The sequence below is a fragment of the Aulonocara sp. 'chitande type north' Nkhata Bay genome, linkage group LG16 (genome assembly GCF_057382095.1).
Source record: "Aulonocara sp. 'chitande type north' Nkhata Bay isolate Kocher_YH1m ecotype deep benthic linkage group LG16, A_spYH_male_GT1.1, whole genome shotgun sequence".
In the NCBI taxonomy this organism is placed as follows: domain Eukaryota; kingdom Metazoa; phylum Chordata; class Actinopteri; order Cichliformes; family Cichlidae; genus Aulonocara; species Aulonocara sp. 'chitande type north' Nkhata Bay.
The window spans coordinates 16,400,157-16,424,975 of NC_141359.1; the positions used below are offsets into that span (position 1 = coordinate 16,400,157).

Here is a 24,819-nt window from a genome sequence, read left to right on the forward strand (position 1 = left end):
TAAAAGGAAAAAAAAACAGCGGCCGACAGCCTTTAAATAATAGTAGTCTTGTGTGTAACAAGCAAGCACAGATTTCGGGGATAGACTGGAAACTGTTCTTGAAGTACACTGAGAAAGAGTGAGAGACAGAGAGAGAGAGCTGTGCATGAAGTGTGGTGGAAGCAAAACAGCAAAAGTCAGAGTGAATTCATGACGATGTTTATGGTTCAGTCAATAGGCTATTATTTGGAGAGAGATAAAACCTGCAGCTTCAGAATCAGCGAAAAAAGGGCGTAAACACAAAGCGCGGACCCGCGGATCAGAATCAGCGAGCTGTCAGCTTTCAGCCCCGACCGTGTCCGTGCCGTCGGTGAGAAAGGCGACATCTCACTGATTCTGATGCGTTTTGTGTTTACGTCTTTGTGCAGAAGCCGTGTACCTGCTCTCATTTACTGTTTTAAATGTTTGGTGGTTGTCAAAATTTTGTGACGTTTCACCTGAGATTCTGGAATTTTGGGCAAAATACATTTATATTTAAAAAAAAAAATCGATTCAGGATTTTAATGAATCAATATCACTTTATTCAAGCCAGAATCGATTTTAATCGATGAATCGATTATTAAAACCCACCCCTATTATGTACAATCTAGCCCAACTTCAGTAATCCTACAAACGTTACTATTGTGTAGTTTTCTCTCTCATTCATGTTGGAAGTGATAGCAGAGCTGTACATTTTATTTTTTCTCCAGAAATCTCTCAGTCAGAACATGATATATCATGTTAAGGTAACTAGCGAAACCAGCGAGCTAACTATCTACTAACTTCCTGCTAACTTCTAAATTCTGTTTTCATGGATGCCTGGATGTTAAACTTAATTGATACACCTGGTAAAGCAGCAACACTGATCATTTTATTAAAGATGAAAGAATTTACACAGTGTTTGTTTCGGACCTGACGCGGACGGAGTTTTGGACCCAGATTACTATGAGCCGCGAGGCTCCTGACTACGGTAGCCATAACGCTCAGACAATTCATCAAGCGGTGCAGCTTCGTAGCTTAGCAAAGTCCTACTAAAACATTTTTTGACAGATTTTTGAGCGCCGTGTACCACATAAAATCAGCTCGAGGTCAGTAAACACAGCCAGAATTCATAGATAAGGCTCACTGCCGATTTTTGAGAAAATTAAAGGATGTTAAGTGCGCCTTATAGTGCGGTAAATACGGTACTGCTGCATGGGCTGGGCTCTAGTTACATCGTAAGGGTTTAAAAACTGAGCTTTAAAATGAATAGCGGTAATGAAAACCGAGAGAGGCCGACAGTGATCACTGACTATTTGTAGGGGCTTTTGGAGATTAAATATAACAAGATACAAAGCATTAAAATATGTTAAAAACACAAAAGCCGGATTTGTCACGTCATCACTTAAAGACCGGTGTTGTGCCAAAAAGAGATTTTCTGCCAAAAATTGATTTCTGGTATTTGCCAAAAACTGATTGCTTGTATTTACACTGCTATAAATAACTTGTTGGTCTATAATATGTGAAACATATGTCACATGTATCCTTCATGAATGATATCACGTCATCTTGAGCAACAAACAACATTCCTGTAACAAGGTAGAAGCCGCAATCAGTTTTTGGCAGTGACTTTTGTGTATCCTTTATTTATGCAGTTAAAAAAAATTATTGTTGACTTTAAAAAATGTCTCTTTTAAGAGTAATCTGGCCAAGAGTACAGCTTAAATTGCAACAAATGCAAAAATAGTTCTGTAAACATATTTTAAGTGGACAATAGGGAGCTGATTGATTATAATGTAAGTACAATAACACAGTTACAAAGATACTTGAGAAACAGGTAATTTTTTAAAATTTTATATATAACACCTTTGTAATAACTGTTCACCAAAGTATATTTAGCAGCATACGTAACGATATTACACATAAAAAACACACGAAAACATTGGAAATCACTTTTTGCCAGGCAATCACTTTTTGGCACAACACCGGATTGCCAATGTACATGTACAACAAAATTGTGGGTGCGCCACACCAGCTGGGCTGGAATAAAGTATAAATAGTAAGACAACAGGAATAAATAACAAACATATACAATCAAGAGGGATATAGTATACAAAAAAAAAAAATAGAAAAGGCACACATTGCAGAACAGGTTGGGGTACGCAGGGGCCCCTAGTGAGAACAGGAAGGCTACACGGAAGGTAACTAACAGTGCCCAAAAAATAATTGGCCATCACAAGTTTCAGTGGTAGCATAGCTGCAAAACCACATATTCAATAGGTTACTTCCTCTGATACTAAAAAAAAAGTATAACTGAAACCTTTGAGGCTTTTTACATTTTACATGTTCTGCACTGCAGAGCTCTCATAAATGATCAACATCCTTTCATGCAATGGAGGAAATTTATGTCAATCTGAAACATGACAACCCAACACATGCAACAAATCGCACAGGTAAGAAAGAAGTGGCAGAAACTGGAAAAAGCAGAGGTGTTTTAACTGTTGCACATTTTATTAGGTTCTCTATTTTGTTTATTTTTCCTTTCTTTTCAGGTCAAAGGAGCTCTAAGAGCAGTTTGTATTTGGTTATTATTCTGTCTCTAAGCCTGCTGAGTGTTTTCCTGTTGGCTGGACTTATTACTCTTGGTTTCCTCTGTGAGTTGTGTTGGTCATTGATATCAGTTCTAATGATCACAAGCTTCTCTTTTTCTTAATGAGTGAGGAGAGAGACCTAAATGCAAATGTTTCTGCAGTGAGTCACAGGCTTTCTTCCATGACTGATGAGAGAGACCTGCTTCAAGCCAATCTCACTGAAAAGACTAAAGAATTGGAGGGACTGCATTTTTTGTTCAACCAAAGTGAGTCATTGTATGAGTTGTTGTGTGTTTTTAAAAAAACTTACAAACACACATAAACCTTATTTAAAAAAAAAAAAAAAAAAAAGGCAATAAAACAAGAAAAAAGAATCCACAACAAGTAGATCTAGTCTTATATTTTGTTTTGCTTCCCCATTATTTAGATTTAGTTCAGGTGTATTTTCGGTGTTGCTTTTCATATTTTGGCTGCAGTAACATATTGATCTCCCACTTTGCTTTAGACAAGAAGAAAAATTATTTCCGATCAAATATACATAAACGTGTCACTTTAAAGACATTAGTTTGCCTTTATTAGACAGCCTTTTGGTGTGCTTCAGCACTTAAACAGCACTACAAAGAGGCAGGAGAATATGCATCCAAGTATGCAGGCATTATATTTGTGGGAAGTCTCATTTGGCTAATGAAAAAGCACATCAGTGTATCTGGTCCAGCTTTCATCAACAAAGTGATCACACAAACAAACAAAGTACAGTGTGTTAAACAGAGATCAAATAAGCATTGTTATAAAGTTCCTAAAAGATAATTCACTAACTTGCTGAAAAATTACTTGTTGGTAATTTCTTCCAGATAAAAAATGTCCTGCGGGATGGACCAGGTTCAACCATAGCTGCTATCTCCTGTCTGAAAGCTCTGGTTCCTGGGATGCAGCCGTAAAGGACTGCAGAGACAGAGGAACATATCTGGTGGTTATTGACTTCCCTGAAGAACAGGTACAGTTTTTATGTATGTGTGAGTTATTGTTTTGTAAATGAATATTGAAGTTAATATTCCTATTATTTTATGTAGATAGCTTTGCCCAGTATTCAATAGAAATTAAGCATTTCTATCAACCTTTCAGTCTTCAACTTAGCACATATCTACACAGGAAACCCTGACACAACTATAATTGTATCTTAGTGTAAAAAAAAATACTTACACTATCATGACACTTACATATAGGTCCTTGGGGGTGGGCACTAGGGCTGGGCCATATCATACCGTTCACGGTAATACCGGTATAATTTTGGGCAACGATAAGAAAATGAAATGGTGCTGGTGCCCACCTCTCAATTTTACCACTGGTGCTAGTGCCCAACTCTCAATTTTACATGTAGACATTGAGGGTTCTCTGTGTCTGGTTGCTTGGGTGTTTACTGGTTCACTCCCGGTGGCTGATTGGCAGGTCCTGGCTCCCCTGGCTTTGTCGGGCCTGTGCTGGGTGTGGGGTCTGTTCTGCCATAGCTGGCTCTAGTAAGCTGTGGTCGACTCCTTTGTCACGTGGTGTGAGCAGAATCATCTGCAGCTCAACGTGGCAAAGACCAAGGAACTGATCGTGGACTTCAGGAAGACCAGGAAACACTTGACCCCTGTTTCAATCCAGGGGGTCAGTGTTGACATTGTGGAGGACTATAAATACCTTGGAGTACACATTGACAATAAACTGGACTGGGCTAAAAACACCACAGCACTTTACAGGAAGGGCCAGAGTCATCTCTATTTTTTGAGGCGACTGAGGTCCTTCAACATCTGCCAGAAAATGCTGAGGATTTTCTATGAGTCTGTGGTGGCCAGTGCGATCCTCTATGCTGTTGCATGCTGGGGGAGCAGGCTGAGGGTCGCAGATGCCAACAGACTTAATAAACTGATCCGTAAGGCCAGCAATGTTGTGGGGATGGAGCTGGACTCCCTCAAGGTGGTGTCGGAGAGGCGGATGCTGTCCAAGATAAAGACAATGTTGGATAACACCTCCCACCCACTCCATGACATGTTGGTCAGTCACAGGAGCTCGTTCAGTGAGAGACTGAGATTACCGAAAAGCACCACTGAACGACACAGGAAATCATTCCTGCCTGTGGCCATCTCCCTGTACAACGCATCCACTTAACACACTGTTTGCTGCTACAACTACACATGTTTCTTTTCCAAATATTTATTTATAAGTGACTTATGTATGTATGTATGTATATATATGTATATATTGTACTATTCTTAGTTAGCGTATTGTCTGTCTTGTCTTAATGTTGGTTTAAAATGGAGCACTGTAACAAAAAATAATTTCCCCCAGGGATCAATAAAGTATTCTGATTCTGATTCTGATTCTGTTTGTAACACTATCTTCATCCATCAGCGCGAACTATCGCATGTCCGCCATGACCTGCCCGAAACCGGAAGTGACGTCATTTGCGGAAATGTAGTTTTTTACCATCAGGGCCTTATGAGCCTATACACATATTATTAAAATTTGGGTTATAATGGGTGTAGCGGACCCCCCCCCCCCCGAATGAAGGATGACACTTTACTGATGACGTTTTGAAGGTTTAATGGCAGTAAACCATCAATCTCACCATAAGAGCTGGGGATGTATACATTGAAACAGCGTGTAAGCAAAATAATCCACACTCTTACAATCGTAAACCTTATAACATGAAGTTCGTTTCAACGTAACATTTAACAAATGTAGCGACTGTCACAAAAACATCTAAACGTGTCCTCATTTATATCATAACCATACCTTGTGCCTCTATCAAGGGGGCTGCTAATGACAAAAGAAATCTCCATAGGCTCCGTTAAGCCATCACATTTCAAAACTCCCGCGACTGCCGCTGAAAACTGCGCCAAAAACAGTTTTACAGGAAATCGTCCCACCAAAGTAAAAGCTTCTATACACGAACAGGAAGTTGGTAGTAGAAAACAGCAATGAGTGCCAAAATAGGGTGCAAGGAAACGCATTCAGGGTTATTTACACTCCCACCAAAATTACGAATAATTGGTTTACATAAGAACCAAAATGAATAATTTTCCCAAACAAAATAACCCATGTAGGAGTTACCTTAGGAACTTTCTAACAACAATACAAGTTTTTGTACTGGACACTCAACAACTGATAGTTTAGTAGAGCGTTGACCTTTATTATTGAGTCTCTTTTCTCCAAGTGAGATCTTTACCCTTCGCACAAGTCCATCTTTTCCACTGACAGTCTCTACAACTCTTGCAAGTCTCCATTCCCCTCTGGGTGCCAGTTCATCCATTTCCAACACAACATCACCTACTTTTAGATTCCTCTTTGGTGAGTGCTACTTTTGCCTTGAAATGATGTTGTGAATGTATTCTCGTCTCCAGCGGCTCCAGAACTGCTCTGCAAGGAACTTGCTGTACAGGTCCTCATTTGAAAAGGCACCAGGTGGGGGCAACGGTGCATTGGATTTCATGTGCAGCAGATGATTGGGCGTGAGCGGTTCTAGGCTGTTGGGGCTGTTCAAGTTATCTATAGTCAGGGGTCTGCTATTGACTATAGCCATGGCTTCGTAGAATAACGTCCGTAATGAAGCATCATTGAGTCTGTCATGAGCCAGTGACAGAGTGGTATTCAGCACACTTCTGACAGTCTTTATCTGACGTTCCCACACTCCCCCTGCATGACTAGCATGGGGTGCGTTCATCACAAAGTCACATTGTTTTTCAGTCAAGTATGTATTTAGTCTCTGAGTGTCTAGCTCATTTAAAGCTGCTTTAAACTCATTCTGAGCACCAACAAAGTTCGTTCCCTGGTCACATTGGATGTGTCGAACTGCACCTCTGATTGAAATGAAACATTTTAATGCATTAATAAATGCATCAGTAGACAAGTCCTCTAAGAACTCAATGTGAATGGCACGAGAACAAAAGCAAGTAAGTAGGAGTCCGTACTGTTTGTGTTGTTTTCTTCCCTCTGTTGTCACAAATGGACCAAAACAGTCCATGCCGCAGTGTGTGAAGGGAGGAGAGGGCTCTAAGCGATGTGGAGGTAGGTCACTCATCCTCTGACCCTCTGGAGCTTTGCGGAGTCTGCGGCAGATCACACATTGTCGGATGAATGAGGCAACTGTTTTACTCATTCCAGGAATCCAGTAGCCACTGGATCTGATTTCATTTATGGTGAATCCCTTTCCTTGGTGTTTTACTTTGTCATGACAGTGAGATATTATGAGTTTGGCTGCACAATGTTCTTTTGGGATCACGATCGGGTGTTTGAAGGTGTCACTCGTTGCATGCTGGAGTCTCCCTCCCAACTTGAGGAGACCATCTGTATCCATGAAAATGTCCAGTTTAAACAGTTTGTTATGATGTGGGAGCTGTTCTCCTTTCTTCAGCTGTTTTATTTCCTGTTCATACGCTTGACTTTGTACATGTCGAATGGTCACAAGTTCAGCATTTTTCTGCTCACTCACTGTAGCTGATGCATTTGACTTGATGTGTCTAGCCCTTCTTATGAGACGTGCTACAGCCTTAATTGCTTTGGACCAGGAGGAGAACTTACTTAGACATTCAGCAAGACTTACAGTGTCTGTGACTTTAGTTAACATTGGCTGTACTTTTCTGACTTCTGGATCTCCTATGGTCAGATCCAGCTCGACAGGTTGTGCTGTGGGCAGTTCATTTTTGTAGTTCTCATTCTTGTTCAACCTTCTCCTTAAGTGTTCCAGTCTGATCTCTGCAAGCCTTTTGTTGTCTGGTAAGTTTGGCCTTTGCTTGAATGGAAGAGGCATGTCACAGTGTCCTTGTTCGTTTTTCTTTATCCCTTCCTTAAGTTTTTCCAGAAAAACGAGATCCTCTTGTGAGACCGTTTTGTCACGTGCCTTTGTGTCCTTGAAATCCGATTGAAGAACATTGATCATGTCCATTGGTGTTACAACAGGCATTTCCTTTACCATGACCCTACGGCGCAGACTTGTTTCAGTTTCATTTGACTCTGATGAGCCACCAACAATGCTCCACCCTAGGTCTGTCTGTATGGCAAATGGCTCATTGTCTTTTCCGAGTAGAACCTGTTTTGGAGCTAGAGTTCTGGGACAGTTAAATCCAATGAGTAGTCCAACATCACAACTCAGGAGAGGGGGTATCTGATCAGCGATCTCTGACAGATGGGGGCATTGCCTTGCAGTTTCATTTGTGGGTATGTTGTCATAGTTAAATGGGATGTAGTCCTTTGTGTAGGAGGGTGGAAGGTCAATGTGAACATCTGAATTATAACCTCTCACACGTAACCCTGCTACTCTCTGACTTTTGACTGTCATGTGAACTCCCAGCATCGTGGTTAGTTTTAGCTTAACTGGATGGGATGCTGCTTGTAACTGGTTAGTTATCTCCTCACTGACAAATGTGTTGTCACTTTGTGTGTCTAATAAAGCGTACACAAGCTGCTCTTTAGATGGACTCTGAGTAGTGGAAACCCACACAGGAACAATCATGGAGGTACTACCTGATTGACCCACCTTAGTAACATTCAGAGCTGTGGCTGCCATGGTGTCATTTTCTGTGGTTGAAGCGACGTTTGTAGAGCTCTGAGGCCTTTCATTTGCCATGTGACTCTCATTGTGCAAACAGGTGGGGTGTCGTCCTTTGCAAGTGTCACATTTGTGGCGATGACGACAGTCTCTGGCATTGTGGCCCACCTTTAAGCACCCGTAGCACAGTTTATTTTCCTTCACAAATGTCCGTTTGTGGTCTAGTGACTTCTCTGAGAAGCTTGGGCACTTTGACAACTGATGACTTTCATCTTTGCAGAACATGCAGGCCACCTTTAACCTTGTGTCATTTGACTTAGTTTTTTCTCCTTGTACTGTGGCTTGTGTAGTGAAGACTTGAGTCACAGATCTGTTTGGTTTGGTCTCCCTTATGTACCTTTTCTCCAAGGATGAGCTGCATGAATAGAGTGCATATGAAGAAGTCACAGGATTACATGCAATTTCTGCCTCGAGTGCTACAAACTCTGCAAAATCCTTGAAAGAGGGAAAATCTTTGCCTTTCATGAGAGCAACTGTGACTTGACGGTTCCAACGTGTGGCAAGCCATTCTGGAATCTTATGCAATAACTTTTGGTTTTCCTCACAGTCACTTAGTATCTCTAAGCCCTTTACATGTGGTGTTGCTTGCAGACAGGTTGTGAGAAAATCAGAAAAGGTCCGTAGATCTTCTGCATCTTTTGAGTGGATTTTAGGCCACTTTGACAGTTTGTCTCTGAATGCCCTTTGAACAACAAATGGCTGACCGTAGCGTTGGTCAAGTCTTTTCCATGCATCTTTGTATGCCTCTTCATCACTGCGGTAGAACATGCCCTCAAGACACTTAAGAGCAGGACCAGTGATATACCTTTTTAACAAATGCAGTTTTTCAGCTGGAGATATACCTTTGTGGCCCACCAGTGAGATGAAGGAAGCCTTCCATTCGATGTAGGTGATGGGATCTCCGCTGAACACGATGGGCACAGGCACTGGAATTCTGCTTACTGCTATGCTGCCTTGAATAGCTTTAGCCAGCTGCAATACATCTGTGGGAGGCGATGGAGTGACAATTTGTGATTGCAGTTGTTGTAGAGGATTATCGACAGGGATGGATGCATATTGTTCCACATGCGGGTGATATGAACCTGTAGAGAGCTCTGAGGCTGGTTGTTCAAAGCTTTGGTTGATAACAGACATCCCATTGCTCTGTAACATTAACTGACTGTCCATATCAACTTTAAACTCTTTGTCATAAATCTCTAATTTTGCACGTGCTGCTTGCCTTTCCTTTTCTGCTTGTAAACGCTCTAGTTCAGACCTTTGTGCATCCAATTCCCTCCTGTGTTTCTCTTCCATTTCTCTTATTTTTTGTTTTTGTTTTATTTCCTCTTGTGTGATTTTTATACTGAGCTTCTTTTGCAGCTAATTCTGCAGCAGCATCGATTCTTTTGGCTGCAATGCTTGCTTCAGATTGGTAACTTGACTGTGATGCAGTACCAAATATGGACTTAGCATGTTCATAAGCTAAGAGCTGATGGAGGCGCTGCCTTTCTCTATCTGCATCATACTCATCTAGAGCTGCTAAACGCTCAGATATGATTTTCATAATGTCCTTTGTCACTGATTCACAAGAGTCCATTTTGCGCCTTATGACATGGGATGGTTCATTACGCTCTCTATATTCACTGTATGCTTTTGTCATATCATTTACTGTCCTTTCAATATCATCAGCCATTTCTGCTAACCGTGAATCTGATAAATCATTTTTCAGGTCTTCTCTGTATACTCTGACCTGGCCTTTCCAATGTTCATAAATGGTTAGCAGTTTCTTCTGTCTTTTATTCTGTTCATCCCTTTGATATAAGAGCATTTTCTCCGTGGGCACACTGGGCCGTTCTGATGGCCTTGGGAACGTTTCATTAGCTGTTTCATCAGCTTCACATGTTAATTCCTTTCGTTGTTCCTTTTCGTTTAACTGACCTCCCTCTATATTTTCCATTTTGAGAGCAATTGCTTGTTACCGGACCGTTGCTGTAGCTTGCTGCTCCGTGCCGTGCCGTTACCGTTCCGATCGCAGGAAGCTCTCTCTCTCGTTGCTCCCGGAAGCAAGCTCTTACTGCTCCCGGAGGCAAGCTCTTACTGCTCCCGGAGGTAAGCTCTTACTGTAGCGAACCCCCCCGAATGAAGGATGACACTTTACTGATGACGTTTTGAAGGTTTAATGGCAGTAAACCATCAATCTCACCGTAAGAGCTGGGGATGTATACATAGAAACAGCGTGTAAGCAAAATAATCCACACTCTTACAATCGTAAACCTTATAACATGAAGTTCGTTTCAACGTAACATTTAACAAATGTAGCGACTGTCACAAAAACATCTAAACGTGTCCTCATTTATATCATAACCATACCTTGTGCCTCTATCAAGGGGGCTGCTAATGACAAAAGAAATCACCATAGGCTCCGTTAAGCCATCACATTTCAAAACTCCCGCGACTGCCGCTGAAAACTGCGCCAAAAACAGTTTTACAGGAAATCGTCCCATCAAAATAAAAGCTTCTACACACGAACAGGAAGTTGGTAGTAGAAAACAGCAATGAGTGCCAAAATAAGGTGCAAGGAAAGGCATTCAGGGTTATTTACAATGGTTGTATTGCTGTATAACAACTTGAAATGCTCCCAACAATGGCACTACAACATGTAAAAATATAATATAAGCTCTGGCCCACTTGGTTCTATGGTAGGTCTTAAAGGGTTAAACCCAGCATTTTGTGATTAATATTGGTGTCATCTTATGTTTCGGGTTAATTCTTGTTTTCTTAGTTCCTAGGATTTTGGTTTTTGTGTTTAGTGTTCTGTTATTCGTACCTGTGTCCTTCCCCGGTGTTCTGTTCGTATCTCTGAGTTTGTGTTTGTAAAACAGTCTATGAATTTCCTGTTTTACTTTGAAGGTAAAACAGGAAATCTCGTTATGCCCATTAGTTTTAGCTGTGTCCACCCTGCGTGTCATTTCCTCATTACCTGATGTGTATTTATAGTGTGTTTGCCTCGGCTCGACGTCGCTCCGTCTGTGTTATTCTGTGTATCTCTGCCCTACATTCTCCGTGCTGTTTTCCTGTATTTTGCATGATTTCAGGTTTGTTCACTAGTTTTAGTTTTTTAGTTTTATCCTCACTTCAGTTCATTATCGTTCACCGTAAATAAACTCACTCGCATCACCGCCGTTGTCTGCAACTTGGGTCCTCCTTCACTACATCACACGACTGCTGCCCCAGCCGTGACAATTACATTTTATTTATATAGCACCAAATCACAACAACAGTTGCCTCAAAGCGCTTTATATTGTACTACAATAATACAGATGAAACAGAGATAACCCCAACAGTTATAACTAATATTTTCTTAATATATGAGCTTTTAAGAAAATTGATATTTAGAGCTGAGGAAGAATGTTGCAAGAAACATGTAGCGAGAAAACTCAAAGTTTTAATTATTGCTGGTTTGGCATTTTTAAAAGAGATGCCTGATAAAGTTGGAATAAACTACATAGGCTAAAATTGTGGTTCAAGACTAAAATAGCATGTTTTTTCTTCATGTTAAACAGAACTTCCTCTCTACAATCACCACAGAAGAAGCTTGGATTGGTTTGAATGACAAAGAACAGGAGGGAACATGGAAATGGGTAGATGGAACTCCACTAAGTTTGACGTAAGTCTTCACTTTGGTTAAGTTATTACTTTCAGTAAATTTAATCTATTTGATAACCTACACATCAATGCCTCATTGGTGAGTCAACATATTAGTGGGTTGAGCCAAACTACAAGGCCAAATGCTTAAAGCTAAATGATGACTTGTTTTGGCAACCTTAGTCAAAACAAGATATTATATCACACCTGATGTCCTGCTGGGTTTGTCTGCCTGTATACTTTGTAAAGACCTGTTTAACAAATGCTATGTCCTTAAAAGAAAATGGTTGTCATATGAAATTTTCCTATGAAACCCTCCATACCCACACCAAACATCTGAATTTAAACTTGATAAAAAATAAGCTGATGTTATTGTTACTGGTTTGGTAGGTACTGGGCAGAAGCTCAACCTGATGATAGTGGTGGAAAAGAAGACTGTGTACATGTCAGAAAAGATAAGAAGTCCTGGAATGATCTTTCCTGTTCAACTTCTCTGAAGTGGATATGTGAAAAAACACCAAACCACTGTACAGTTTCTTAAAGATCATCTATTCATAAATGTTTTTGTGTTTAAGCTTTGATTATAAATCTATATTTTAATTTCGGTTAGTTGTATTCTGTAATGATGAGTTGTAGCTGTATGTATTTTGTTGTAGCTGATGTGCATTTTTCCTTTCAGTGGAGACTGTCAGAGGAATATCATTATACAAAACAAGCAGAGCTAAATATAGGTGGTTATGTTTTCTGTTTATTTTTGTATTTTTATTCCAGCTTTGCAGTTCTGAGTTTTGTATTTAGAAGAAATCCTGTTTTGATTTCATTGTTATGTCAATAAATTGTTTTATTTTGACACTATTATTGAGTCTTTAAAAAATTTATTTTACTTTATTCTTTCAGTTGTGTCACATTTGTTTCAAATATTGATTTTTATTAGGTAGTTTGAGAGGTAGCTTTATTTCCTGCAGTTTTTCTCTGTTCCTTTCTCCATTTGATTTCTGTGTTATTGAGTGTTTATATTCATGCCTGTGTTACTTCTCGTTTGCATGTTTCCTCTTTTCCATTTGCGTCCGGTATTAGTTTTACTTCTTGATTCTGTTTTCACCTGTTTTTGCGGCTGTTCTCATCTGTGTTACTTTCACCAGTGTCTTGTTTCCCTCCTGTTTGTCACTCCCCAGATCAGCCATCAGTGCATACATAGTTCTGGCAGTCTTGGTTGAATATTCCAAAAAGTTAACTCGTGCCTCCTTTTTAAAAAATTATTGTTCCTTGACATTAGTGGAAACTGTTATGTGGTCAAGGAAAGATGCAAAGGAGTATGTGTCACATATAGATATCTTATATCTGGCCCTTCCATTGATCTATCTACTATCTACTGTTTGTAGTTAAAATATGTGGTGGTATGTATAGTAGAGTGATGAAACCAAATTTAATTCAGGGGAGAGCTACAACAGTGAATGTCTACAGCTATCTGTAAAACATGGTGGAGGCTTTGTCATGAATTGGGGCTACATTTCAGCCAGTGGTGTTGAGGAATTTGTCAACACTGAGGGAAGTGTAAACATGGTAAAGTACCGTCAGATTTCTGTCCACCAGGTAATGCCATTTGGAAAGCATTTGACTGGCAACAAGTTGTTTTTTTGACAGTGACCCCAAACACACTGTTATTGTAGTAACAGCATGCCATATCAGTCACGATTAGCCTCAGAGCACAATACAGTGTGGGATCATCGTTACAGGCAATAGGAAAATCCTTCAAGTAATCTAAACTATTCCTGAAGACTACTTAAATAAATTACATGAAAGTTTAAGAGAGTTTAGGCTGCTTAAAGAGCAGTCATTGCCATACCAAATGTTACTTTTCAACATCATTATAATCAGTCAGATTCTAGTTTTGCTTTACATGGTGTATTACTATGTATGTTTGGACTTGTTTCAGTAAATTAACAGATTTTCCATTTTCCTTTCAAAATATAAAGAAATGTGAGGTCACCCAAGATTTTTGCACAATACTATATGTATGTGTTTATAGTTTAGAATACTTTGATAATGAATCATTTTTTAATATTTCTGAAAATATTTTAGCATTATCTTGCATCACTTCCTGGAACCTTAATGTCATTTCACACACGCATTAGACCAACACAGCGCACTTCTTAAGTTGAAAGACAAAAAAAGAATCCGCAGCAAACCTTTGCTCTTGTAAGGTCTTTACTTTACAATATAAAGTGCCTTCAGGAGATTGTTACTGTGATTTGGCAGTGTATAATTAGAACTGAATTAATCTGATGTTTAGCTCTTACAAAGTTTGAAAAACCACTGGTATAACCAGTATAATAAAATTGATTTAATTAATGGATTTTCTTCCATTTTCTTTTGTTTGTGTGTAAGAATTACAATGAAAAACTGCCAAATGGCAACAGCAATAGACCGCCTGCTCCAAAATGCATGTCTCTCTATTGGAAACAATTAATTGTCATGAATCAAGAAGCAATATATAACTTTCATTTTTGGCATAATATTTAGATATTAAAAAATTTTACTGCAAAAATATTTTTCTGCAAAATATGCTAAAAATACCATAACATCACAACCTAGTAATTACTGCAAAATCGTGGTTTTTGTCTAAATAATCTATTTTGCTCATTTGTACCATCATACCTTAATTTTTACAAGATAGCACACATACTGTTTAATAATTTCAATTTCAAGGTAAACCATATCTGGTTTACCACTGCGCAAAGTGAGGAAGTAAAAGTTTATTTATATAGCACTTTTCACAGACAGATGTCACAAAGTGCATAACAAGAGAGGCAACAAAAAAACAATACAATCATAAATACATCATAAAATCCCTGGTCTAATTAAAAGCTTTTTGAAATAAAATTGTCTTTAGCTGCTTTTTGAAGGTCTCTACCGAGTCCAGGTGCTGTAGAAATAGAGGAAGTGCATTCCACAGTCTGGGTGCAACAGCTTGGAAAGATCGGTCCCCTCGAGTTCTAAAATGAGTGTGGGGGACAGCTAAAAGATTTTGATTTGATGACTTCAGGCTACGAGAAGGGGTATGTATACAAGTCAGATAAGCAATATAGGGAGTAGCCTGCCCCTGTAGTGCTCTAAAAGTTAAAACTAGAATTTTAAAATGGAACCTAAATCTGATTGGTAGCCAGTGTAGCGACTTTAAAATGGGACTTAAATATGAGCTCCTTTGTTTGAGCGAGTCAGTCTCGCTGCAGAGTTTTGAACAACCAGTAGACGAGCTAGCCTTTTCTTGTTTAGACAGAAACAGACTATTACAATAGTGGAGTCTTGTATTTTTTTTTTTGCCTGTCCCGTTTGGCTCTTTTGCCATCAGAATTATTGTCTAAAGGCAAAGAAAGATGCCCAATGGATTTACTTTACCAAATTGACCATCCCAGCCTTGCCATAATGGTCCATTTGATTCACCTTTTATTGTTTATTTTATTTTCACTTGCTGAATACGGGACAGACTTGACTGGAGGAAAGAAGGGGAGAAAGAAAGAGGGAAAGAGAAACAGCTGAGAAGAGGGACGGGGGAGAAGGGCAAAAAACAAAAACCAACAGAATGAGCAGAAAAAAAAAATGAAAAAAATGCATCTATTGATCACCTGGATCACCTGCTGAGAAAGAAAAAAGAAAACAAGCAGAAGAGAACAAGAGTAATAGAATAAACAGCATCACAATGATATATGGGAATATGACAGTAAATACTAAATATTAAACATTATTGTGCAGCACATAAGATCAACAGAACACAGTGTGCTTTGAGGTAGGAGCCAAAAAGGGTGTAGTTTGTGGGTGTGATCACCCGTGTGTACACCTGTGAGCATGGACGCGCTTGTTTTTTTAAATGGTTCCTTCATGTAATGATCTGCTAGAGGGTGTGGGGGGGCCACAGCCCCGTCCTCCAGGGCATGAAGCAGGTATGGAGGAGATCAAAACTCCAGACATCCAGAGGCCCCCAGAACACAAGAGACCAAGGAAGACCAACAGAGGGGCAGCCGCGCAACTGTCCCGGAAAGAGCTGAGGAGAGTCCCAGATGAGGGCTCACTCAGCAACCGCGGAGCAGAAGCCAGGGGGAGTTGCAGTGACGCGCCCGTGAGCTCCGCCGGCAGCCAGCCGTGCCTGAGTGACCGAGCCCCAGGCCGAGAGGCCGGGGGCACCCCACCTCCGAAGTGGCCCGAGCGAGCCCCAGGCTCCAGGCCCCGATAAGAGGCCGCCAAGTGAGCCGGTGTGTACCTGGACGCCCATCCCCAGACACAAAGAACCACCAACGCACCGATGTCTGAGGGAGTCCGCTACTGGCAGGGGAAGTGGTGGTAGGGGGAGATAGGCCTCCAAACCTTGGAGGGAGTGGAGTCTTGTAGAGACAAAAACATGGATTATCACCTCAAGTTCAGTTGTTGACACCATAGATCTAAGTTTTGAGATGTTCCTCGAATGAAAAAAGCAGGTTCTTACTATCTGATTTAAGTTTCACTCCAGAGAAAAAGCTTCATCAAAAATAACACCTAGATTTGTGAGGTTACACTTCTGTGAGGAACCTAAATCACCCAGTCGCTGTTTAATATTGGACATTGCACTGTGTGGTGGCAGATTTCTTTTCTGATGTATTAATCACATATTTTAATCATATCACTTTAATAATAGTAATACCACTTTCTCAACTTAGTATACCAAGATCACTCCTGAGACTAGTTGTATGCATGCATGTAGAATCTTATCACAAGTGGGCCTCTGCTATTTTCACTGTTAAATGAACAAATGGAATGAAAACCATAAAATAACAAAAGCTCCTTCTGATGCGAAAAAGGATGTGGTGCTACCTGTGTTATTTTAATTCTTTTATTCATAAAGTAATCTAATTTACTTGTTATAGCGGACGCCCTGGACCACTATCTCTGAAACGTGATTCGGTACTGTTCCCTGGTAATAACGTCCGGTCAGAGATGGGGAATGATGTCAGAGTGGAAGAACTTTATTTGCCACGAGCCCATATCAAACACACTCTCGCTGGCAAGTAAGGATGTGGTTCTGTAATTAATACAAATAAGAAATAACATAAACATCTCTCTTGCTTGTTTAGCATTTCTCATACTTCAGTATTACAGAGAACACCATACCAGATTACAAAAGAACAGATCCAGATACCAGAAACAGAGCTTAGAGCAGGGGTGGGCAAACTTTTTGGCTCAGGGGCCACACTGAATTTTAAAATTTACAAAACGGGCCAGGACAGCACCAGATGCATACATATCAAAGAAAAACATTAAGAAGGCATTATAGTGTTAATACTTACATTCACTTTTAGTGGGAACAGTGTTGTTGATCACCCTTTTTTTTGTCAGTGCGTCGAAATCTGGTGTTAGATTTGTTGTGGCAATTCTCAGAACAGATCTGAGGTGTTCATCACTCAACTGGGGTCTGTGGGATGCTTTGTTGTTGTTCATCACACTGAAAGTCTGTTCACATACATACGTAGAGCCAAACAACACCAGCATCCTCTGTGACATCTTCTGGATCTTTGGAAATTTGGCTGCGTTTAATGATGCATAAAACTTATCCAGTTTAAGAGAGTTGAACTTCTCCTTTAAGACAGTGTCACATTGCAAATCAATCAGTTCCAACTGCAACTCCTGTGGCGCTGTTTCAGGGTCTTGTGTGAATGGACATGACAACAGGTGAAGTGGCTTTTCAATTTTCCCAAAATCAGAGAACCGACAGCAGAATTCCTCATGGAGGTCATCCAGTGATTTCCTGTATTTTTTCACATGTTGAGGTGCCTCTTTCAGCATAGCCAGTGTGGGAAAATGAGCGAACGACTTATGTGACATTTGTTTTGAGAATAAAACCAGCTTGGTTTTAAAGGCCCTGATGTTTGTGTACATTTCATGTACAAACTGGTCTTTCCCTTGCAGCTTCACGTTCAGCTCATTCATGTGTGCCAGTATGTCCACAGCAAAAGCTAAATCACAAAGCCAATCTGTGTCACTCAGCTCAGGAAAAACACCATCTTTCTTAAGTAGCTCCAAAAATGAGACAATCTCCTTTCTGAGCTCCCACACTCGTTGACATGCTTTCCCCAAACTTAACCAGCGGACATTGGAGTGGTAAAGCAAGTCCTGGTGATCAGCGTCAATTTCTTCAAGAAACTTAATAAACTGACGATGCTGAAGTCCCCTTGCTCTAATAAAGTTAATGCATTTTACAACTGGCTTCACTATGTGATCAAGGTGCAATACAGATTTGCACAGTGCTTCCTGGTGGATTATGCAGTGTAAAAAAATTACCTCCTGCACAGGGTTGTCCTCTTTTACCCTGTCCTGGATTCTTTTGAGCAACCTGACTTTTTTTCCAGTCAGATTTGGCGATCCATCTGTGGTGACGTTGGCGAGTGTACTCCAAGGTAGGTTGTGCCTCTTGGTGGCCTCCGACACGCTGTGATACAAGTCCTCTCACCTCGTTTTCCCCATTAGGGATTCCATGGCCAAAAACTCCTCCGTTATCTCAAAATTACCATTAATCCCTCTGATAAAAATTAAAAGCTGAGCAGTGTCTTTTATGTCATTACTTTCATCCAGTGCCGAGGAATATAATGTAAATGACTCCGCTTTTTTGTTTAGCTTGCTAATTAAGTCTTCGTCAATTAGCTCAACACAGCGAGTCACTGTCCTGCGTGATAAGCTAATTTTTTCAAATTTGTTCTTGCTCTCAGGACACAAGACACCTGCTGTCTCTACCATGCACTCTTTGAGAAACTCCCCGTCAGAGAATGGCTTGCTGGCCTTTGCTAATTTGAATGCCAGTAAATAACTTGCTTTTGTGCTTGATTCTTGGATGGTAGTTTGTCGGATAAAGGTGTTTTGCTGAGCCTGCAAACTAGCTGCTAATCTCTGAGTGGTAGTCATTCGTTCTTGCGTCGACAGGTTGTTAGCATAATTTGCATGCTTAGTGGAAAAGTGATGGCTGATGTTGTATTCCTTAAAAACCGCAACTGTTTCTTGGCAAATAAGACATACAGCCTTTGACCGAACTTCTGTGAAAAAGTATTTAGTTGTCCATTCCTTCATAAACACTCGGCACTCACTGTCAACTTTTCTTTACTTTGGCCCACTCTTTGTTGCAGACAGGTTCAGAGCAGAACAACAGAGAGTAGCCCGGGCTTGTACAGTTTTCACAGCACAAATGCGTATGTGGCGGGGCATGGCTTGTGCCAAGCTTGAGATCGGTGAGCTCGCCAGACCGGCTTCACCCCCACCAGAGGCTGGTGCACATCTACCCAGCCGCCTGTGAGCTGGGGCTCACGACCGTGCCAGCCGTGGCACATCTACCTGCCACGCAGCCAACCTCCAGACAAGCTTCACCAGCGCCGCTGAATTCGGGGACGGCCAAATGAACTCATATCTCCCCGTCGCTTGACCAGGGCCCGGTGGCCGCCAACAGTCCGGGCTGATTCCCTCTCCTCTCCCGCTCGCGGGGGGAGGGAGGGATGGAGTAGATTCTGCCAGATGGCTCCCAGCGTCAGTCGGGCGATAGGGGTATGTGGTGGGGCTTGGAAGCTGCAGCTCTGTGTGTCCAAATAAATAGATGCTTAAAAGCATGAATGTGTCATCGGGTCTGCCATGGTCACAGAGTACATAATTAGAGTAACTTCACACTGCGTGCCCTGCCCCTCGACTTCATGGCATGGATGAGACACACCAATCGGAATAAAAAGCCCAACGGGCCGTAGTTTGCCCACCCCTGGCTTAGAGTAATAACAAACAGGATGGCATAAAGAATCATAATCAGTTTAGGCCAATTCCCTCATTTGAGGCAACACCACACTCTAGTTGACACAATTGCTCACTCAAAGGCCGCCATGTGTACGCAGTCTTTATAAACAAGAACTGATTCGTATGCTAACTTAGTAACTCCATCAGGTAAAATCTTTGGGAACATTAACTCTCCACAATAACTGAAACAACTTAGAAATGAGGAATTTCCTGTGGAGCCAGGCTACTACTTACTTATTCCTACAGCATAGCTGCTAACACAAGGCAATAGTAACAGATGTCTACATTCAGGGCCGTGCAGAGACGTTTAAAGGGGCGAGTGCTCAAAGCTAAAAAGGGGCACATTGAGCCAGGCTGAATAACAACAACACACATTCATCAAGAATCTAATATGGGCAACAAGGCAAAGCAAACGTAGCCGATGTTTTACCTGATGGGTACAATGTTGCTGTTAAGGTGTTGCTGCTGCTCCTGCTGCTGATAGTGCTGGAGGGCGGGGCTGTGCTGATCTGAGACTGTAGACATTAAAAACTCCATAGGAGAGATGGTAGCTGATTAAACAAGTGTCATGAGATAATAACAAAATGCAAAGATTGGTGACAGCGCTTGGAACCATAAGGCAACAAAAAACTGAGAAATAAACTAGACTGTGAATCACTCTTTGCTTCTCTTCTTCCTTCCATCCCATCATTTCATATATCACTCTCCACTTGCTGTCTATCTGAGAACAAGGCACAACTTGCTATTGCAATAAACTATTATTTAATTATCCACACTTAACAACTCTTACACTTAATCTATAATAAAATGACAGAAAAATTGTTATAGAAGCAAAAATTTCAGTTGTGCTTATTATTTTTGTTTATACTGGAATACCTCTCCAACAACTGGTACATGTGTTAATGTTACCTGTGCTCTTTGTAATCCAGCTGCTGAGGGATCCACTACCTTTAGTAGCCTCACACAGCTCCTACTGTTTCCTCCTCATGTCCTTACCAGCCATGTCTGGACAATGATATATCATGAGTAATAATTTAAAAATCCATATACATAAAACACACACATGCACACACAGTGACATTTTAGACCTTCTTCAGAATACTGTATATACCAAGTTTCCATCATGGTACTGATCCAGAATCCTTCCCTTATTATTTATTACTAGAGCTACAATAATAAAGCAATGAAGGGGAAAAAGTAATAAATATGAAATAATGTATTTATGATGATTCCATTTGTTTCACTATCCACTCTGTGCAGGGAGAAAGCTTATTACATTTTTAAACTGTAGAGATACAATAATTTTGCTGCTGTAAAAATCAGCATTTTGTCTTATTTAAAATATAAATGTAATATAATCTGTTTCTTAATGTATGTTCTTTAAAATACAGCGTGTTTTTAAATATTATAATTATAATCATTATTATGTGGACATGCATATTAGATCGTTTTTTAGTGAAATATAATCCCTCCAGAAAGGCAGGAAATGTCACGATCTGGTACAGGGATTCAAACGCAGAGCGGTAAGGTATCTACAAGGTGTGGTTTATTTACAGTGCAGTGCAATATATGTACAGTGAAGGGATTCAAAACTCCGGGGGGAATCACAGGGTAACTCGCTCACGTCTTCTTCGCTCACACTCACACACTTTCCCGCAGCAGGGAGGTCGCAGGTCCGGGGGGGGGGAGATCTGAAGCAGACGAGAAGGCAGGTCACCAACTAATCACAAGTCACGGATATGAAGCACAAGAGCTGTGCGAACACTAACGTTAGGGGTACAATCATCCAGCGACGAGAGGATCTGTGTTCCAGCCTCAAATAGTGCTCCCGGTGATGATGGGTGAGTGTTGTCAGGTGTGTGTGTGGGCCAAGGGCGGGAGCCCACAGTGAGCTCCGCCCAGGCAGAGAGGGAGAAAACAGCAACAGCAATTGTAGCCTTGTGGGGCCGACCGGGCAGGCACGGAGACCATGACAGGAAAAGCCCGGAAACTTACTTTAAAACTAAATATGTTCTAAATACTTTAAAACTAAATATGTTCCCTAAAACGGTGACAGAGCTACAGACCCATGATGTGAAGTATGACCCTGAAGGTAAGCGCATCAAGGACAAAAGTAAAACAGTATGTCGGATGTGCTACGCAATGCTTAATTGGTGGGAACTAGTGCGTTAGCGCAGTTAGCTTGTTAACGTGTTGACGCCGTCCAGCCCCATGCGCAGGGCGATCCGCGGTAACTTGTTAACAGAGATTTGCTGCGTTATGGCGTTAATGTCATTTTAACGAGATTAACGCTGACAGCACTAGTGGGAACACAACGAATATGACTGCACATTTACGCCGACATCATCCTCATGCAAAGACAAGTGGAAGCAGACAAAAACAACAAGCACGCATGCTACAAACTTTACCTGAGTCATTTAGACAACCGTTAGCACATGATTCTCCTTATGAGGACCTGATATGTTTAATATGCTGCTGAGAATATACCCCAGAAGAAGCGTATAGTATAGCTCTTATTTTGGAAAGAGCCATTTCTCTGTAATAAACTCTCTTTTCCAAAGATGAGTGATTTCTCGATTAGATAGATTTTTTTATTATTATTTTGTTGTTTCAGCAACATTAAATTTAAAAACTGTACTTTTGAGTTAAAATATATATTTATAATTTTAATAAATGACAAATTAAAATGCATAAACATTTTTTTGTATCGAAAAAATATCGAACCGTGACACCAAAGTATCGAACCGAACTGTGAATTTTGTGTATCGTTGCACCCCTAATGAGTAGGGATGGCAATTCATAGTTTTCATTTGATGTCACAGCTCCTGGGACATGCAAAAAACAGTACTGCAGTCCTTTCTCCTCCAGTGTAATTTACATTTATTTACAGCTGCCAAAAGGGCATATAGTATAGCACCAACATGTGAACATCTCTGCTAACCCTGACTTCAGGCCAACTTGATGCTACTTTACACTATAGAAATGATTTACCTGACACTGGGGGAAAAAAACCCTCAGTCAACGTTACCATTGCGACATGACGTTATGTAGTGCTTGCCTTTGCTTTAATGGTGAACAGTTTCTCGTTGTCCATCTCTGACATGACAGCATTATTTACAAATCCAGATAGAAAATACATGTAGCTGTCCATACTTTGAAATCTTCCATTCTGGCAGTAGTTCTCTACAAGATACACATAGATGTCACCAAACTGGAGCTCTGGGAGAGACACTGCCACTTTCAGGGGTTTAAATGAAGCATATGCCCAAGTTCAATAAGAAAAAGCTGTAAATGTCATCTTCCGGCTTTCCTGGGTGTTTCTATTCTCCACATCACAACCTTGTTTCAACATTTGCAATCTCATTAATGTCATAATTTTTCTAGCCCAATCACCTTCTTGCCTGCCTTTTTTGAATTAATCAGCTGCCAATTTTCATAGTTTAAATTTGCGCTCTCCATCATTCTCTCTTTCAGAATCTCATTCATGCAGCCCACCTCTTCCCCATCTTCACCTCACAGACACCTTAGTCAGAACTTCCAAACCTCAGTCTTTGTCTTCACCACCACCAGCGTCTAGACCAGGGGTCGGCAACCCTAGGCACACGTGCCAACGGGTTAACTCATGGCACGACAATAGCTGGACTGGCCATCAGCCCACCGGGCAAATGATTTTTCATTTTTATGGGCCAATAATTTTTTTTTTTTTTGTAACGGTATAAACAATGAAAGGTGGTTTTGCCCACAAAATGTTGTTTTGCATGCCTTACATATAGGCCAATGTGTGGTTTTGATGTGTGGTGACTTGTATTGGTAGAATGCTATTTATGACATGCTCTGTCTCTGCCTTGTAAACCATGCTGTCATTTCAGTCGTTGATTAACCTCATTCCTGTTTTGGTATATGCTTGTTTTAATTTGTTATCTTGTTTTGTTTTTATTGCTCATCAGGTGTATTTGGGTTCACAGGGTTTAAGTAAATTATTTACATTGTTTTAAAACAAATTCTGTGAAACATAACCATTTAAATTTTTATTGTTGTTTTTATTGTTTTTAACTTGTATTGAGTCTTTTACCTGTATTGCTATGTATCGCTTTTATTTGATTTATCTCTTTAGTTGTACAGCACTTTGTTTGAAAGCGCTTTATAAATAGAGTTATTATTATTATTATTATTATTATTATTATTATTATCCATCCATCCATCCATTCCACTTCCCCCCCACCCTGAAAAGGTGGTGGTGGTGGGGGGGGGTATTAGTATTAGTATTACTAATACTAATGTATTAGTAATACTAATTTTACTAATGTAAAAAATAAATTATAAAATACAAAAAACAACTATTTATAATTCAACTTTTAACTATTTAAATTTTAAATGTTTTCCTTTTACACAAATTTAAGGTGAAACAAAACACGGCAAACCACAACACAATAAAATATAAATTAAAATATGCAAAACATATTTTCATGTAGGCCTGGGATGATTTTTTGGGACAGTGTTTTCCTGCCTAGAATTGCATACATAGGATTCAGTGAATAAACTTTCTGAATCCTTTATCATCCACAACTGAAAATAGTTGGAAATCAAGTGCAATCATTTTCATAAAAAATTTTTCTAATTAAATATCGACTCTTTCATTTGACTTGTACTCTTTCTTCTTTAAACAAATATGTCCAAGATTGGGGGGAAAAAAAGGAATTAAACATAATTTATTCTGTTTGGTTCTGTGCTTCAACACACTGTCAATAAATGTACTGTAGATAAACAATTAATAGGAAACTTTAACAAACTGAATTCACAAAGTATATTAACTCCTTGGATGGCAAGAAGCAATATGGCTCAGAAAGCTAAAATAGATTTCAATATCTAGCAATCTAGCCTATGTTCGCTAATATTAACATAATGAAATTTGGGCATCCTTGGGGTCCCCTACAAAGGGCATAATCTCATCTTAATATTTACATTATTAAGTAATCCATCCACCCATCCATTCATCCATCCATTTGTTTCCGCTTATCCTTTTCAGGATGCTGGAGGATGCAGGTGCTGGAGCCTATCCCAGCTGTCTTAGAGTGAGAGGCGGGGTACACCCTGGACAGGTGGCCAGTCTGTCGCAGGGCTAACACGGAGGGACACAGCCATAGACAACCAATTGCTCTCACATTCACTCCCACATTCACACCTATGAGCAATTTAGATTAATCAATTATCAGGACCGTGCAGAGA

At 40.3% G+C, this 24,819-nt stretch overlaps 2 protein-coding genes across 3 annotated transcripts; one reads left to right on the plus strand and one right to left on the minus strand.

Annotated features, from left to right (window-relative positions):
• The first annotated feature begins 2,154 nt into the window (after window positions 1-2,154).
• On the plus strand, window positions 2,155-13,021 carry LOC147311222 (CD209 antigen-like protein C). 2 transcript variants are annotated; one of them, XM_086266256.1, is made up of 6 exons: window positions 2,155-2,450; window positions 2,550-2,651; window positions 2,750-2,854; window positions 3,440-3,582; window positions 11,718-11,821; window positions 12,190-13,021. In XM_086266256.1, the coding sequence occupies exons 1-6, from the start codon at window positions 2,390-2,392 to the stop codon at window positions 12,338-12,340; spliced, it is 666 nt and encodes a 221-aa protein (XP_086122382.1). In that variant the 5' UTR covers window positions 2,155-2,389; the 3' UTR covers window positions 12,341-13,021. The 2 variants fall into 2 exon arrangements, with proteins under 2 accessions (XP_086122382.1, XP_086122381.1); XM_086266255.1 differs by having other exon boundaries at window positions 2,155-2,651.
• A 4,085-nt stretch (window positions 13,022-17,106) lies between these two features.
• On the minus strand, window positions 17,107-19,681 carry LOC147311223 (general transcription factor II-I repeat domain-containing protein 2B-like). The gene is made up of 3 exons (XM_086265633.1): window positions 19,668-19,681; window positions 19,166-19,435; window positions 17,107-18,256 (listed from the first exon to the last, which is right to left on the minus strand). The coding sequence occupies exons 1-3, from the start codon at window positions 19,679-19,681 to the stop codon at window positions 17,107-17,109; spliced, it is 1,434 nt and encodes a 477-aa protein (XP_086121759.1).
• Between the last annotated feature and the right edge of the window lie 5,138 nt (window positions 19,682-24,819).

Excerpts from the sequence above, each read along its gene's own strand:
- LOC147311222 (XM_086266255.1), top strand. The coding sequence starts at position 2,390 with ATGGAGGAAATTTATGTCAATCTGAAACATGACAACCCAACACATGCA. Across the intron at positions 2,652-2,749 it reads TATTACTCTTGGTTTCCTCT|TGAGTCACAGGCTTTCTTCC; the intron begins GTGAGTTGTGTT and ends ATGTTTCTGCAG. Across the intron at positions 2,855-3,439 it reads GCATTTTTTGTTCAACCAAA|ATAAAAAATGTCCTGCGGGA; the intron begins GTGAGTCATTGT and ends AATTTCTTCCAG.
- LOC147311223 (XM_086265633.1), bottom strand. Across the intron at positions 18,257-19,165 it reads CTGGTGAAGCTTGTCTGGAG|CGTGTCGGAGGCCACCAAGA; the intron begins GTTGGCTGCGTG and ends CTTGTATCACAG.